General features: G+C 35.2%; 1 protein-coding gene across 1 annotated transcript; it reads left to right on the top strand.

Moving 5' to 3' along the window:
- The first annotated feature begins 2,487 nt into the window (after positions 1–2,487).
- Positions 2,488–3,715, top strand: LOC108512004 (ADP/ATP translocase 2). Its single transcript, XM_017847060.1, has one exon. The coding sequence runs from the start codon at positions 2,565–2,567 to the stop codon at positions 3,459–3,461; it is 897 nt and encodes a 298-aa protein (XP_017702549.1). The 5' UTR covers positions 2,488–2,564; the 3' UTR covers positions 3,462–3,715.
- The last annotated feature ends 10,759 nt before the right edge of the window (positions 3,716–14,474 follow it).

Raw genomic sequence — 14,474 nt, 5'->3', positions numbered from 1 at the left:
AGGAAAAAAAAAAAAACCCAAAAAAACCAGGGAACCCCAAATTAAAAAAAAAAAAAAAAAAAAAAAAAAAGCTGGAAGCATCACATTCCCCAACTTCAATGTATACTACAGGTTTACAGTAACCAAAACAGTATGGTACTGGCACAAAAACAGACACATAGACCAATGGAATAGAATAGAGAGTCCAGAAATAAGACTGGACACCTACAACCATATGATCTTCAACAAACTTGACAAAAACAAGTAATAGAGAAAGGACTCCCTATTCAATAAATGGTGCTGGGATAGCTGGCTAGCCATAGATGGAAGATTGAAACTGGATCCCTTTCTTACACCATACACAAAAATTAACTCAAGTTGGATGAAAGACTTACATGTAAAACCCGAAGTATAGAAACCCTGGAAGACAACCTAGGCAATATAATTCCAGACATAGGAATGGGGCAAAGATTTCATAACGAAGATGCCAAAAGCAATTACAACAAAAGCAAAAATTGACAAATGGAATATAATCGAAGAGCTTCTACACGGCAAAAGAAACTGCCAATAAAGTTAGCAGACAACCTACAGAATGGGAGACATTTTTTTAAACTATGCATCTGACAAAGATCTAATTTCCAGCATCTATAAAGACCTTAAATTTACAAAAATATACAAACAACAGACAGAAAGACAGAACTAGCATTCAACCCAGCAATCCCATTACTGGCTATATACCCAAGGAATATAAATTGTTCTATCTTAAAGACACATGCACACACATGTTCATGGTAGCACTATTCCCAATAGCAAAGACATGGAATCAACCTAGATGCCTGCCCATCAATGGTAGACTGAATAAAGAAAATGTGGTATATATACACCATGGAATCCTACGCAGCCATAAAATATAATGAGATCATGTCCTTTACAGGAACATGGATGGAGCTGGGGGCTGTGATCCTTAGCAAACTATCACGGGAACAGAAATCAAAATACTGCATGTACTCACTTATAAGTGGGAGCTAAATGATGAGATCCCATAGAAATATACAGGGGAATAACAGACACTGGGGCCTACTGGAGGGAGGAGGGTGGGAGGAGGGAGCAGATCAGGAAAAATAACTCAGGGGCACTAGACTTAATATCTGGGTAATGAAATAATCTGTACAACAAACTCCCATGAAACGAGTTTACCAATATAACAAACCTGCACATGTACCCCTGAACTTAAAATTAAAGTTAAAAAACAGGAAATCTAGAGGGATTAAAGGAAAGCAGAATTTATGCTTTAATAACTGCAGTGGGAATGCCTAACGATTTCACAAAAGTAAGTTCAATAACAAAAGCAAACTTTTTTTTTTTTACAGTAAAATATATTTGAAGAAGAGGACTTTCTTTGAAGATTTTCTTTCTTCCATAACTTCGTAAATTTGGAAAGCTCTGAGGCTCATTTATTAGATCTTTATTTGCTTTAATTACATTAACTCTTTTGTTGGACACATCCAATTTGAAAAATCTTCACATACCGTCTATACGCTAATTACTACAAAATGCTTATTTCCCTCCTAGGTCTTTTTCTTCAAATCCAGACTTCTATATCAAGTTACCTATGCAAGATGTCAATTTTAATAAATAATAATCATCTCAAACTTGATACATTCAAATCCAGATTCTTGGTATTCTTCTCCAAATCTGTTCCACTTGCAGCTTGTCTTGCTTTCACTGATGTAATTCAATTATTCTGGTTGCTCAGGCCAAAACTTTATCTTTGACTTTTTCTCATACTCAGCAACATCCAATATGTCATGAAATATTTTTGTTTTATTTTCAAAATACATTCAGAATCTAACCAGTTCCCATCAAATTCACCACTACCAAACCAACCCAAACCACCATCATTTCTTGTGTGAATTGGGGAAACGCCCTCATAACTAGTATCCCTTATAGCTTCTTCTTTACCCTTATAGTCTATTGTCAACAGATAAACCCAGATAATTCTTGAAAAGTTCAAATTAAACAACCTATTCCTCTATTCAATAATTTTCAACAGCCTCAAACTTCAGAGTAAAATACAAATCTTTTAAAGTCAAATATGAGGAGCTATAAGATATAGTCATACATTCTCCCAAATAAACCTAATATGAGAAATTATGTAATTTCGGATGTTCAAATAGCCACATTAAATAAACAAAAAAGACTTGGTGCGGTGGCTGATGCCTGTAATCCCAACACTTTGAAAGGCCAAGGCAGATCGTTTGAGTACAGGAGTTTGAGACTAGCCTGGGCAGCATGGCAAAAATTGTCTCTACAGAAAATACAAGAATTACCCAGACATGTTGGTGCATGCCTGTAGTCCTGGCTACTTGGTAGGCTGAAGTGGGAGGATTGTTTGATTCCCAGAGGGAAAGCTTGCAGTTGAGTCAACATTGTGCCACTGTACTCCAGCCTGGGCAACAGAGTGAGACCCTGTCTCAAAAAAAAAAAAAAAAAAAGTTAAAAAAATGGGCAAGCAGCGCCAGAGTCAAAGCCGGTTCCCGGCCCAGTCCTGTCCCGCAGCAGCCTGCCTCTTCTTTCCTTTCAACATGACAGATGCCGCTGTGTCCTTCGCCAAGGACTTCCTGGCAGGTGGAGTGGCCGCAGCCATCTCCAAGACGGCGGTAGCGCCCATCGAGCGGGTCAAGCTGCTGCTGCAGGTGCAGCATGCCAGCAAGCAGATCACTGCAGATAAGCAATACAAAGGCATTATAGACTGCGTGGTCCGTATTCCCAAGGAGCAGGGAGTTCTGTCCTTCTGGCGCGGTAACCTGGCCAATGTCATCCGATACTTCCCCACCCAGGCTCTTAACTTCGCCTTCAAAGATAAATACAAGCAGATCTTCCTGGGTGGTGTGGACAAGAGGACCCAGTTTTGGCGCTACTTTGCAGGGAATCTGGCATCGGGTGGTGCCGCAGGGGCCACATCCCTGTGTTTTGTGTACCCTCTTGATTTTGCCCGTACCCGTCTAGCAGCTGATGTGGGTAAAGCTGGAGCTGAAAGGGAATTCCGAGGCCTCGGTGACTGCCTGGTTAAGATCTACAAATCTGATGGGATTAAGGGCCTGTACCAAGGCTTTAATGTGTCTGTGCAGGGTATTATCATCTACCGAGCCGCCTACTTCGGTATCTATGACACTGCAAAGGGAATGCTTCCGGATCCCAAGAACACTCACATCGTCATCAGCTGGATGATCGCACAGACTGTCACTGCTGTTGCTGGGTTGACTTCCTATCCATTTGACACTGTTTGCTGCCGCATGATGATGCAGTCAGGGCGCAAAGGAACTGACATCATGTACACAGGCACGCTTGACTGCTGGAGGAAGATAGCTCGTGATGAAGGAGGCAAAGCTTTTTTCAAGGGTGCATGGTCCAATGTTCTCAGAGGCATGGGTGGTGCTTTTGTGCTTGTCTTGTATGATGAAATCAAAAAGTACACATAAGTTATTTCCTAGGATTTTTCCCCCTGTGAACAGGCATGTTGTATTATATAACATATCTTGAGCATTCTTGACAGACTCCTGGCTGTCAATTTCTCAGTGGCAACTATTTACTGGTTGAAAATGGGAAGCAATAATATTCATCTGACCAGTTTTCTCTTAAAGCCATTTCCATAATGATGATGGGACTCAATTGTATTTTTTATTTCAGTCACTCCTGATAAATAACAAATTTGGAGACATAAAATATCTAAAATTTAAAAAATGGGCAATATAATTTTTGATAAATTTAATACAATATACACAAAACATTACCTTATCATATAACCGATATAAAAATATTAATAATGAAATATTTTACATTCTGCTTTTCATACTAAGTCTTCAAATTCTGATGTGTATTTAAATATGTACCACATTTTCTTCACCCATTCATCTGCTGATGAACACTTAGTTTGCTTCCAAATCTTGACTATTGTGAACAAAGCTGCAACAAGCATGACAGTGTAGATGTCACTTTGTTATACTCGTCTCTACGTTTCCTTTATTTGGGTATATACTCAATAGTGGGATTGCTAGATGTATGGCAGCTCTATTTTTAGTTTTTTGAGGAAACTTCAAACTGTTCTTCATAGTGGTTGTACTAATTTACATTCCCACCAACAGTGTACAAGAGTTCCCTTTTCTCTACCTCCTTGCCAGCATTTGTTATTGCCTGTCTTTTGGAGATAAACCATTTTAACTAGGGAGAGATGATATCTCATTGGAGTTTTTATTTGCATTTCTCTGCTGATCAATGATGTTAAGCACCTTTTCATATGTCTGTTTAACATTTATACATCTTCTTTTGGGAAATGTCTCTTTTGATCTTTTGGTCATTTTAAAATCAGATCGCATTTCAAATATTCAGCAACCACCTGTGGCCAGTGGCTACCATATTGGGCAGCCCAGGTCTAAGCTCTTTATTACTTCTTTGACCTCATCTCCTGCTACTTTCCCCTCAGTCATTCAGCTCAGTGATATTCTAGTACTTCTTACTCAGTCACTCTAAGAAGACCCCTCACTTTCTGTTCCTTCTGGTTAGATGCTTTTCTCCCAGATACCCAAATGATTTATCTCCTCACTTTCTATAACCTTTGGTCAAATGTTACCTTCTCAGTGAGGTCATCCTGACTATCCATAACGATCATTCCTTCACTTTCTGTCTCCTTCCCATGCTTTGTCTACATGGAAGGGGGATCAATAATCAATATTTAAATACATAATATAATTTATGTTTAAGATTATTTAGCTCTCTAGACTAGAATGTGAGTTCCAGAGGGCAGGGAACTTTTTGGTTGTTTTTGTTTGTTGCTGTTGTATTTCCAGTACTTGGAACAATACCTGATATATAGTAAATAATTATTCAATAAATACATTTATATATTAGCAAAATATACACAATGTAGAAGTCATTACATAGCAGTAACACCTAATTCTGGTTTCATGTACTCTGAGGCATCTACTAGTAATCTCAATAAATCCTTTCATCATTCAGTATTTAACAAATTACTATAGTGTACTAAGTGATGGAGACACAAGGATACGTCTAAGAAATTATACCTGCCTTAATGGAGTATTCAGTCTAGTTAGAGACACAAACATTAAGCAAATAATCACACTAAAGAATGATTATAAACTTTGTACAATGCTGTAAGGCTTCAAACACTACTGAGAAATAAGAAGGAAAAATTATTGATATGCATAACTGATCAGATGAACCTCCAGGGAATTATGCTCAGTGAAAAAAATAGATATCTAAAGTTTACATATTTTAGGGTTCCATTTATGCAACATTTTTAGAAATTACAAAATTATGGAAATGTAGACTGATTAGTCTGCCAGGGGTTGGGGAGGTGAGGAGGGTCCAAAGGAAGTGAGTGTGGAAATAAAAGGGTAAAAAGAAATATCCTTGTAGTGATGGAAATGTTATCTGATACGGTTTGGCTGTGTCCCCACCCAAATGTCATCTTGTATTGCAGCTCTGATAATTCCCACCTGTCATGGAAGTGACTGGTGGGAGATAATTGAAACATCGGGGCAGGTCTTCCCCATGCTCATGTTCTCATGATGGTGAATAAGTCTCATGAGATCTCATGGTTTTATAAAGGGTAGTTCCCTTACACAAGCTCTTTTGCTTGCCACCATGTAAGACAAGAATTTGCTCTCATTCAGCTTCCACTATGATTGTGAGTCCTCCCCAGCCATGTGGAACTGTGAGTCAATTAAATCTCTTTTCTTTATAAATTACCCAGTTTCAGGTATGTCTTATTTGCAGTGTGAGAACAGACTAATACTTGATCCATCTTGACTGTGTCAATGTGAACATCCTGATTGTGCTGTGGTGCTATAGTTTTGCAAGATGCTAGGATTGGGAGAAATCCAGTATAGGTACACTCTGTATTATTTCTTACAACGGAATATGGATCTACATTTATCTCAAAATTGAAAAGAAAGGTGTGGGATGCTATGAAAATATGGAATATATCTAGTGATTAAGGAGGGCTTCCTTGAAAAGGTGACATTCAAGCTCAAATTGAAATAACATATAAAATATAACTGGAAGTGGGAGAGGGGCACACATTCCAGGCATCAGCATCATTCTTCTCCAGTGTGGGAGACGAATTAGAGAAGAGTCAATGGTTAATGCAGGAAGATGCATTGAGTGCCCATTAATTGCTGTCTAGGCAAGAAATAACAGTAACTTTGTCTTATGTGATTACCAATGGAATGGTAATTAAATGGACTCAAATGCTTCTCAGAATGTGAAATAACGTGACCGAAAAAGTCTCAAAGATAGTTAAAAATAAATTATTTAAACTTATTTAATGATAATGGCTCATATATTTTAGCAGCGTTTTAAAACATCAGATCATTGTAACTCTGAAAAGTTTGTAGCTAAGCAGTACAGAGTGACACATAACTTTCCCAAATTACTTTGATTTGCAACAGATGATATTTACACAAACACTAATTGATGCCAATTCGCCTCTCACACAAAGAAAGTACTTCTTAGTTTTAATTGGCCTGGCCATCTCTGCTAGTTAAGAGTTGATCACTCGTTTTTAACACTCTCTGCTCCACTGACTCCTGCAAAACAACTGTCTCTGAGTCCTCCTAATAATTTTGAAAGTTATTCCTTCCTGCTTTTGTGGACCTACTTTCCCTATTCATTGCTCAAAAGTAATTTTCCTACAGCTCTGCTCTCAGAAAACTGACTGCCTAATTCTATGCAGTATCCCCATCCTTTTGTCCTTCCTTTTGAATAAAAGGATGTGATTTCATCAGAGACATACAGGCTATGAATATCAAAGATCTATCTCTAGCCCCAGTTGCTGCACTGACACCATATTCAGGACTTACTTCAACTTAAGTGCTTGGTGTTCTCATCCTACATTCTACAAGGCCCTCAAACCAAACATGACTAAGATTAAATTCATCATCTTGCTTCCAAAACCTGCTCTACTTCACTTATTCTGTATCTCGCCTAATGTCACAAGAACACCACTCATTCATCCCAGATAGAGCCTATCTTTGAGTCACTATCCCCAAAATCAACTGTTATGAATATACAGAAAATCTTAAAGTATAATATAAAACCTACTTAGATATATTACAACCAGTTTTGTCATGACAATTTTTTTGCCATCTTTGTTTCTGATCCTTGCTTTTCATAAACAAATCTTTGGAGTATGTAAGCATATACCCCCAAAATCACATTCTCCTTCCTCCCCTTCTAGAAGTGACCACTATTTCAATTTGATATTCATGATTTTCAAGCATGTTTTTGTATTTTCATAACATATTGATGTATCCCAAAACATTATTTAAACTTTATGTAATTAGAATCATTCTGCACTTGTAATTCAACAATTTAACATTTTATTCAACTTTATGACATTTATCCACATGCTTTTAAAACTATGTGTGGGTTTTGTTTTATAGTACTCAATTTGACAAGTGTACCATGATCCACTTTCTTGATTAAAATTATACTTTCTTTTTAAAAACTTTTAAGTGCTACAGTTTTACTCTGAAAATGTCTCCATGTGGACATGTATGGGAGCTTCTCTAATGCATAACTTGCATTGAAATTGCTAGGTATGCCCATTTTTTTCATTACTAGCTATTATTGCCTTACTCTCCAAAGGACTTGCGCATATTTACACACCTACCAAAGATGTGTAAGCATCTCATTATCTACATAACATTGCAAATACCTGATATTGTGGGGTTTTTATATGTTCTTATCTGATATATGTGTCTCATTTTTTAATACACGTTTTCTGATTTTCACGTGTTTCAGCATGTCTTTACATATATATTAGCCACCCAAATTCTTCACTTTTGGTAAATTACACACCCGTTTGTCTTTCCTTTTGAATTTTATGATTCTTATGTTTTGTGATGTTTAAAATTATTCTAGATACTAACCCTTTGTCAGATAGATGTATTGCAAATAATTCTTCTGATATGAAAGATGTTTTCTAATATTCTTTATAGTTCATTTGCTGTACAGAGGGCTTAATTTTGTTGTATAAAAGGCTTAAAATAGCTAATGTATTACTCATTTTTAGATGTAAGTCTTATTGTGTGTGTTATATATGATAAAATCTATTTCCATCTTGAAGATGAAAGATGCTATCTCAACTTTCTTTAAAAGTTTTGCAATTTTGCTTTTTAATATTAAATCTTTACTAAATCTGAGATTTATGATTATTTCCTAGTGGAAGCGAGTAGTAAAATGAATAGAAATATTTTTAATATATGTAACACACCCTGTACATATTGAAGACAGTATTTTAAGTATCCTTTACTTTATATATCGGGTTCTACAAGCTTAATATACCAGGAAAATGTACATCCCTGTATAATAACATAATCCTTTATAATAATAATAGCTTTGAGTATTAAATATAAACCTCTTAGCCCTTTTTTCAAAATTAATGCTGTCCATCTCTTAATTTTTATATATCTACAAGATATTTTTGGATCTATAAGTACATTTTTATGTTTGTCAGTTTCTCAAATTTTTTTTTACACATTGTGAGCGAGAACTGCATTGATATAAATATTAAATTTTTGTCATATACTGTCATCGTTGTCTTTCCTTCCAGTAAATAGTGTAATCACTCATTCAAGTTTTAGCATTATATTGTTTACTATATGTTTATAATTATCCCAAAATACGTTTGCTCAATTTTTAAGTTTATTCCCTGGTATCCAGGTATTTCTGTTCTATGATTAACAAAGGAGAACCTTTTATTGTTCTATTTTTGCGCGCCTAGAAACCAGATGAGTTTTGATATTTTACATAATTGTATTCGTAATTTCTTATGCTCCCCTGAACATTTCAAATAGCCCTTTAACGTCTCCTTAACTTTTTCTAATCTAGATGACCTACTTAATCTGCAGGAGGAATGGTAGTTTTTTTTCTCCAAATCCTTAAATGTATCCCTTCCTTTCTCTTTAAAAAAATTAGTCTGCTTCACCCAACGAAGATTTTTTAGTTCAGTGTTACATAGAAACCAATGATAGGAAAGATGATTTCTTGTTTTGCTTTTTAAAAGGGAAAATTCATTCAATATCCCCTAGAAGATATACTCTATCAGCTTAAGGATATTCTCATTATTTTCTTTTATTTGCTATGCCTTTGGTGTTAAAATTATAAATGGACTTTTGAATTTTTTGTCAATTTCTCTTACTCCTTTAACCCTTGTAAATGTGGTTAACGTTATGGAAGTAGGTCCAATTAAGTGGAAAACAATCCTTGACATTATCAGAAGAATCCCAATTTGTTCATATATCTTAATTCTTGATTAATTTTGTTATTATTTTAGCTAAGGGTTTAAACTTATTTATATTCAAAATGAATGACCTATGATTTTTCTCCACAAGTTTTACTTGTTTGGTTTGGCAATGACATAACGCCTAAGTCTAAATAAAACAGGTTTACAAGCTTCTACTTCTTTTTTTCCCTCCTTTCATTTCCCTTGCTTTTTAGTCCTGACACTACATCAGGCAACATATCTCTTTGGTGCTGAACGCTTTGCCTGTCCTGATTCTCCACAGTATTATGATTTATCACATCTCCTTCCATTACTATAAACATCATTTGGGCCCAGATATAGAGACAGCAGGGTAAGGCAAAATTGAAGAGCAGTCTTGGATTTAGGGCAAGGACCCTCTAGAAAGCGTCACAGTAAAAAGTAAAAAATAATACAACAAAATTAAGAAAACTGCTCTACCTTTTCCTAAAGATGAATATACTGAAGATAAAAATAAAGACACTAACTGTAAGCATGCACTCGAAACAACGCTTTAATGTTCAGTGCAAGAGCCCAGACACATTACATTACCTAGGCCTTCTATTATAAAGACAAAGCTGTAAATATTGTTTCGACATGACTTCATAAATGTAATCTCTTGGGTTTAATTACTCAGTGTTTGGGAAAGGCTGCTCAATTTATGCAGCCTGAGCACTGGCTTCCTTGATATTTAAAATAAACCTTTTGCTTCTTTATGAAACTCCAAAACAAATCTGTGACTCTTCAAAAAAAAAAAAAGAAAAGAAAGAAAGAAAGAAAAGGAGGGAGCTCTTTCCAAATTATTCTATGGGACCCTTATTATCTGATGGCAAAACTAGACAAAGACATCACAAAAAGAGAAAAACTAGACAACAATATCTCTCATAAAGACACAAAATTGTTTACTAATAATAGTTTGGGGTGGAAAACTCATTATACACTCTTAGGTTCCGTGGCTGGCATAAGAATTAAATGAACATAAGACAGATTAACAGGAGAAAAACATGCAAATTTATTTAATATTTTTTTACAGTTACATGGGAGTCCTCAGAAAAGAAATGAAGAGTAGAAGAAACGATTAGGCACAAAAGCTTATCTATATTTTAATACAGAGAATGATACATTTTGGGGATGTGACAAGACAAGGGATCTTAGGCTAGGGGTAGTAATTGTTAGACAGTAAGTATAAAATGGCTGAAAATATGGCCGAAACTAATGAATATAAAGGTTGTTTTATTAAGTTTGTTTGTAAAGGTCTATTCTGGTGTTGACTCCAAGTATCTGGTGATAAGAATGTTCTCTTCCTGGTACAGGGAGGGCGCCTTTCTCAAGAGAAATGGTATGAACTGCTTTTAAGTAGAAATGGGAGGTCAGAGGTCAGGCGCAGTGGCTGATGCCTGTAATCCTAGCACTTTGGGAGGCTGAGGTGGGGAGACTGCCTGAGCTCAGGAGTTCGAGACCAGCGTTAGCAAAACGGTGAAACCCCATCTCTACTAAAATAAGAAAAATTAGCAGGATGTGGTGGCATGCACCTGTAGTCCCAGCTACTCGGGAGGCTGAGGCAGGAGAATCGCTTGAATCTGGGAGGCGGAGGTTGCAGTGAGCCAGTGAGTGGAGACAGCGCCACTATACTCCAGCCTGGGTAATAGAGAAAGACTCCACCTCCAAAAAAAACAAACAAACAAACAAACAAACAAATGAGAGGTCAGAGAGCCCTTCCTGCACTTGCTATTTCTCAAGTGCCTTCAGCTCAAAATAATCAATATGCCCAAGTGGTGTATTTTGGGATGGCATGTTCTGAATCACTTAACTAGCAACTTATACCTAACAACATTTTTAAAAAAGAGTGTACCTTTTGACCAAAGGAGATATATCCAAGGAATGTAAGGTTGTTTAAACAGCCAAAAAACAAAAAACAATTAATATAATACACTGCATTAATAGAACAGAATAGAATTTATTCCTATGACAAGGAATAAAGCAAAATATCATTTTTTAGCACAGCTATTCATCATTGTAATGGATAATTTATCTAGGGCGATCAGGCGAGAAAGAGAACTAAAATCCATCCATATTGCCAAGCAGGAAGTAAAATTATCTCTATATGCAGATGACATTGTCTTATATTTAGAAAATCTTAAGGAATCAACAACAGCAACAAAAAGCTATTAGAGCTAGTAAATAAATGTATCAATGTTGCAGGATACAAGATCAATGTGTAAAACTCAATGCTATTTTTATACATGGCCAATGAAAACAGTGAAAATGACATTAACAATACAATTCTTTTTATAATGATATCAAAGGGATAAAGTAATTAGAATGAAATGTAACAAAATAATTGCAAGACTTGAACACCGAAAACTACAAATCATCACTAAAGATAGTTGAAGACCTACATAAATGAGGAAGTCATCCATGTTCTGGGATTGGAAGATTTGTTTTTGTTTACAGTGTTAGCGAAATTGATCTATAAATCAATCACAATATGGAAAAGCTGAGCCTAAAATCTGCATGGAAGTGCAAGGGAACAAAAATAGCCAAAACAATTTTGAAAAAGTACTAATTTGGAGGACTCACACTTCCTGATTTCAAAACTTTCTACAAAATTACAAAGATAAAAACACTATGGTACTGGCATTAGTATAGATATATAGATCAATAGAACAGAATTAAGAATCCAGAGAATCTCATACATCTATGGCCAATTGTGTTTTAATAAATGTGCCAAGACCATTTAATGGAGAAAAAAAAATAGTCTTTACAACAAATGGCAATAGGGCAACTAAGTAGCCACTTGCAAAATACAAATTCTTCTTTTCCCTCATTCCATATGTAAAATTTAACTCAAAATAGGTTAAAACATAAATTTAAGAACTAAAAATAAAATTAATAGATAGAAATGGTTAACTGTTTATGGCCTTGAATTTGGCATTGGTTTCTTAAATATGGAGGCAAAAGTGAAGACCAAAAAAAATAAAAATAGAAGCATTGGACCTTATCAAAACAAAAAAAAACTTTTGTGCTCCAAAGGACACTATCTAGTATGTGAAAAAACTCACAAAATGGAAAAATGTATGCAAAATGTATATTAAACAGCATATAAAGCATATATATGATAAGGGTCTAATATCAAGAATATAAAAATAATCGTTACAGCTCAACAATAAAAAGACAGATGACCCAATTTAAAAATGCACAAATGAGTTGAAGATACATTTCTCCAAAGAAGATATACAAATGGCCAACATGCCCATGAAAAGATGCTCAACATCATTAGGCATCAGAAAAATGCAAATCAAAACTTCAGTGAGATACTGGTTCACATCCACTAGAATAGCTATAAACAAGCAGACAAATAATAAAAAGTGTTGGTGAGGATTTGGAGAAATTGAAATTCTCACACATTGCTGGTGAGCCGGTAAAATAGTATGACCACTTTGTTAAACAAATTGGCAATTTTTATAGGAACCAAACAATCTCATTCCCACATAGATATACAAGACAATAAAAAATATATGTGTGCATGAAAGTTTGTACTTCATAACAGCCATTAAATGAAAACATTAACCATTAAATGAAAACAACTCAAATGTCCATTAGCTGATGAACTTCTAAATACAATGTGGTCTATACATAAAGTGGAATATTATTCAGCCATTAAAAGAAATGGAGTACTGATGCAATCTACCATGTGAATAAACTTTAAAAACATTAACTGAAAGAAGTAAGTAACAAAACTCACATATTATGTGGTTCCATTCTTATGAAATATCCAGGATAGGAAAATCCACAGAGACAGAAAACAGATTAGTGGTTGATAGGGACTGAGGGTAGAGGAGAATGGAGAGTGAGTGCTAACAAATATGAAGTTATTTTAGAGTGATAAAAATATTCTGAAATTAAATAGAAGTGGTGGTTGCAAAACCTTGCGAGTATAAAAATATTGACTTTCATACTTTAAAAGGTGAATTTCATGGTTTATAAATTATGTTACAATAAAACAGGAAAACATGTAGGCCATGGATTTTCCAGATCTTACCTATAGAATAATCTGGGCCCAATGTGTGCATATGTGTATGTGCATATTTGTATGTGTGTATATGTGTGATTGTGAACTACTGATTCAGGTCTTTATTGTTTATAATTGTATTCACTTTTCTATTTTATATTGTCAGTTATGAAATTTTTAAAGAAAATAGTCTATTTTATCTAATTCATTGGCATAAAATCATGTTTAGTATTCTCTTTTAATGTATTATGTTTTTTCCACTCTAGTGAAGAAAACCAAAATATATCACCCCAAAATATATCTCTTTGGCATAAAAATTATATTTGAGCCTAAGGCATTTCATGTGTGTGTGTGTGTGTGTGTGTGTGTGTGTGTGTGTGTGTGTATTACAAGAAAAGTTATTAGAGGAAATAACTTAAATTTGTATAAATCTAAAATCATACGTACATCAGTATGGCGTACAGGAAACATACAAAAATACATTCTTACATATAAAATTTAAAAAAAATTCTTCATACTGAATGCAGAGTTAGCATATTACATGTTTAGACCTACACCCAGTTTGTGTCCCTTGTTTTGCATACCTAATCAGTTTGTTCACAAACCTAACTCATCAAAAGAAGAAGCAAATTTCATTCATATACCAGCAAAAATAACAAAATCAACAGTGTCTTTCTTCTTCTCTCCCCTGAATGATCATTAACACTAGACCCACATTTTCCAAGCACAGTGCTCACATGGAACTGCTGAGATCTTTGTAATTCCCACACCTTTCTTAACCAGACCAATGTCAGGACTTCTTTACAGAATGCAGGAGTGCCATAAATCCTACCAACTGATTATTCCCTTGAGAACCACAGCTTATCTTCTTGATAGACACTATTGACTCCTTTATGCCTGTGTGGGTGTGTCTGTATATCCAGTGTGTGTTTGGGAAATTTTAATCAGTAAGCTGTTGCTTCAGAAGCTTAAGGAGGTGGCATGCCTACTCTGACTCCCAGGAGACCTTCTGCCCTTACAACAACTAGCTGCTTCTTAAAAGGAAACTTAATTTTTCATCATAGTTTTGTGTTTACCAGGTGCCATATCTGCAAAGTATTCTTAAAAGCATGAGTTTAACCTCCCTTGACATTTGATGGGGTGACCATACACAATCAT

The sequence above is a fragment of the Rhinopithecus bieti genome, unplaced genomic scaffold, assembly GCF_001698545.2.
Source record: "Rhinopithecus bieti isolate Rb0 unplaced genomic scaffold, ASM169854v2 scaffold_28823, whole genome shotgun sequence".
Lineage (NCBI taxonomy): Eukaryota > Metazoa > Chordata > Mammalia > Primates > Cercopithecidae > Rhinopithecus > Rhinopithecus bieti.
Note: the sequence above shows the minus strand (reverse complement) of the source record. Positions and strands in the feature narration are given on the sequence as shown.

Excerpts from the sequence above, each read along its gene's own strand:
- LOC108512004 (XM_017847060.1), top strand. The coding sequence starts at position 2,565 with ATGACAGATGCCGCTGTGTCCTTCGCCAAGGACTTCCTGGCAGGTGGA.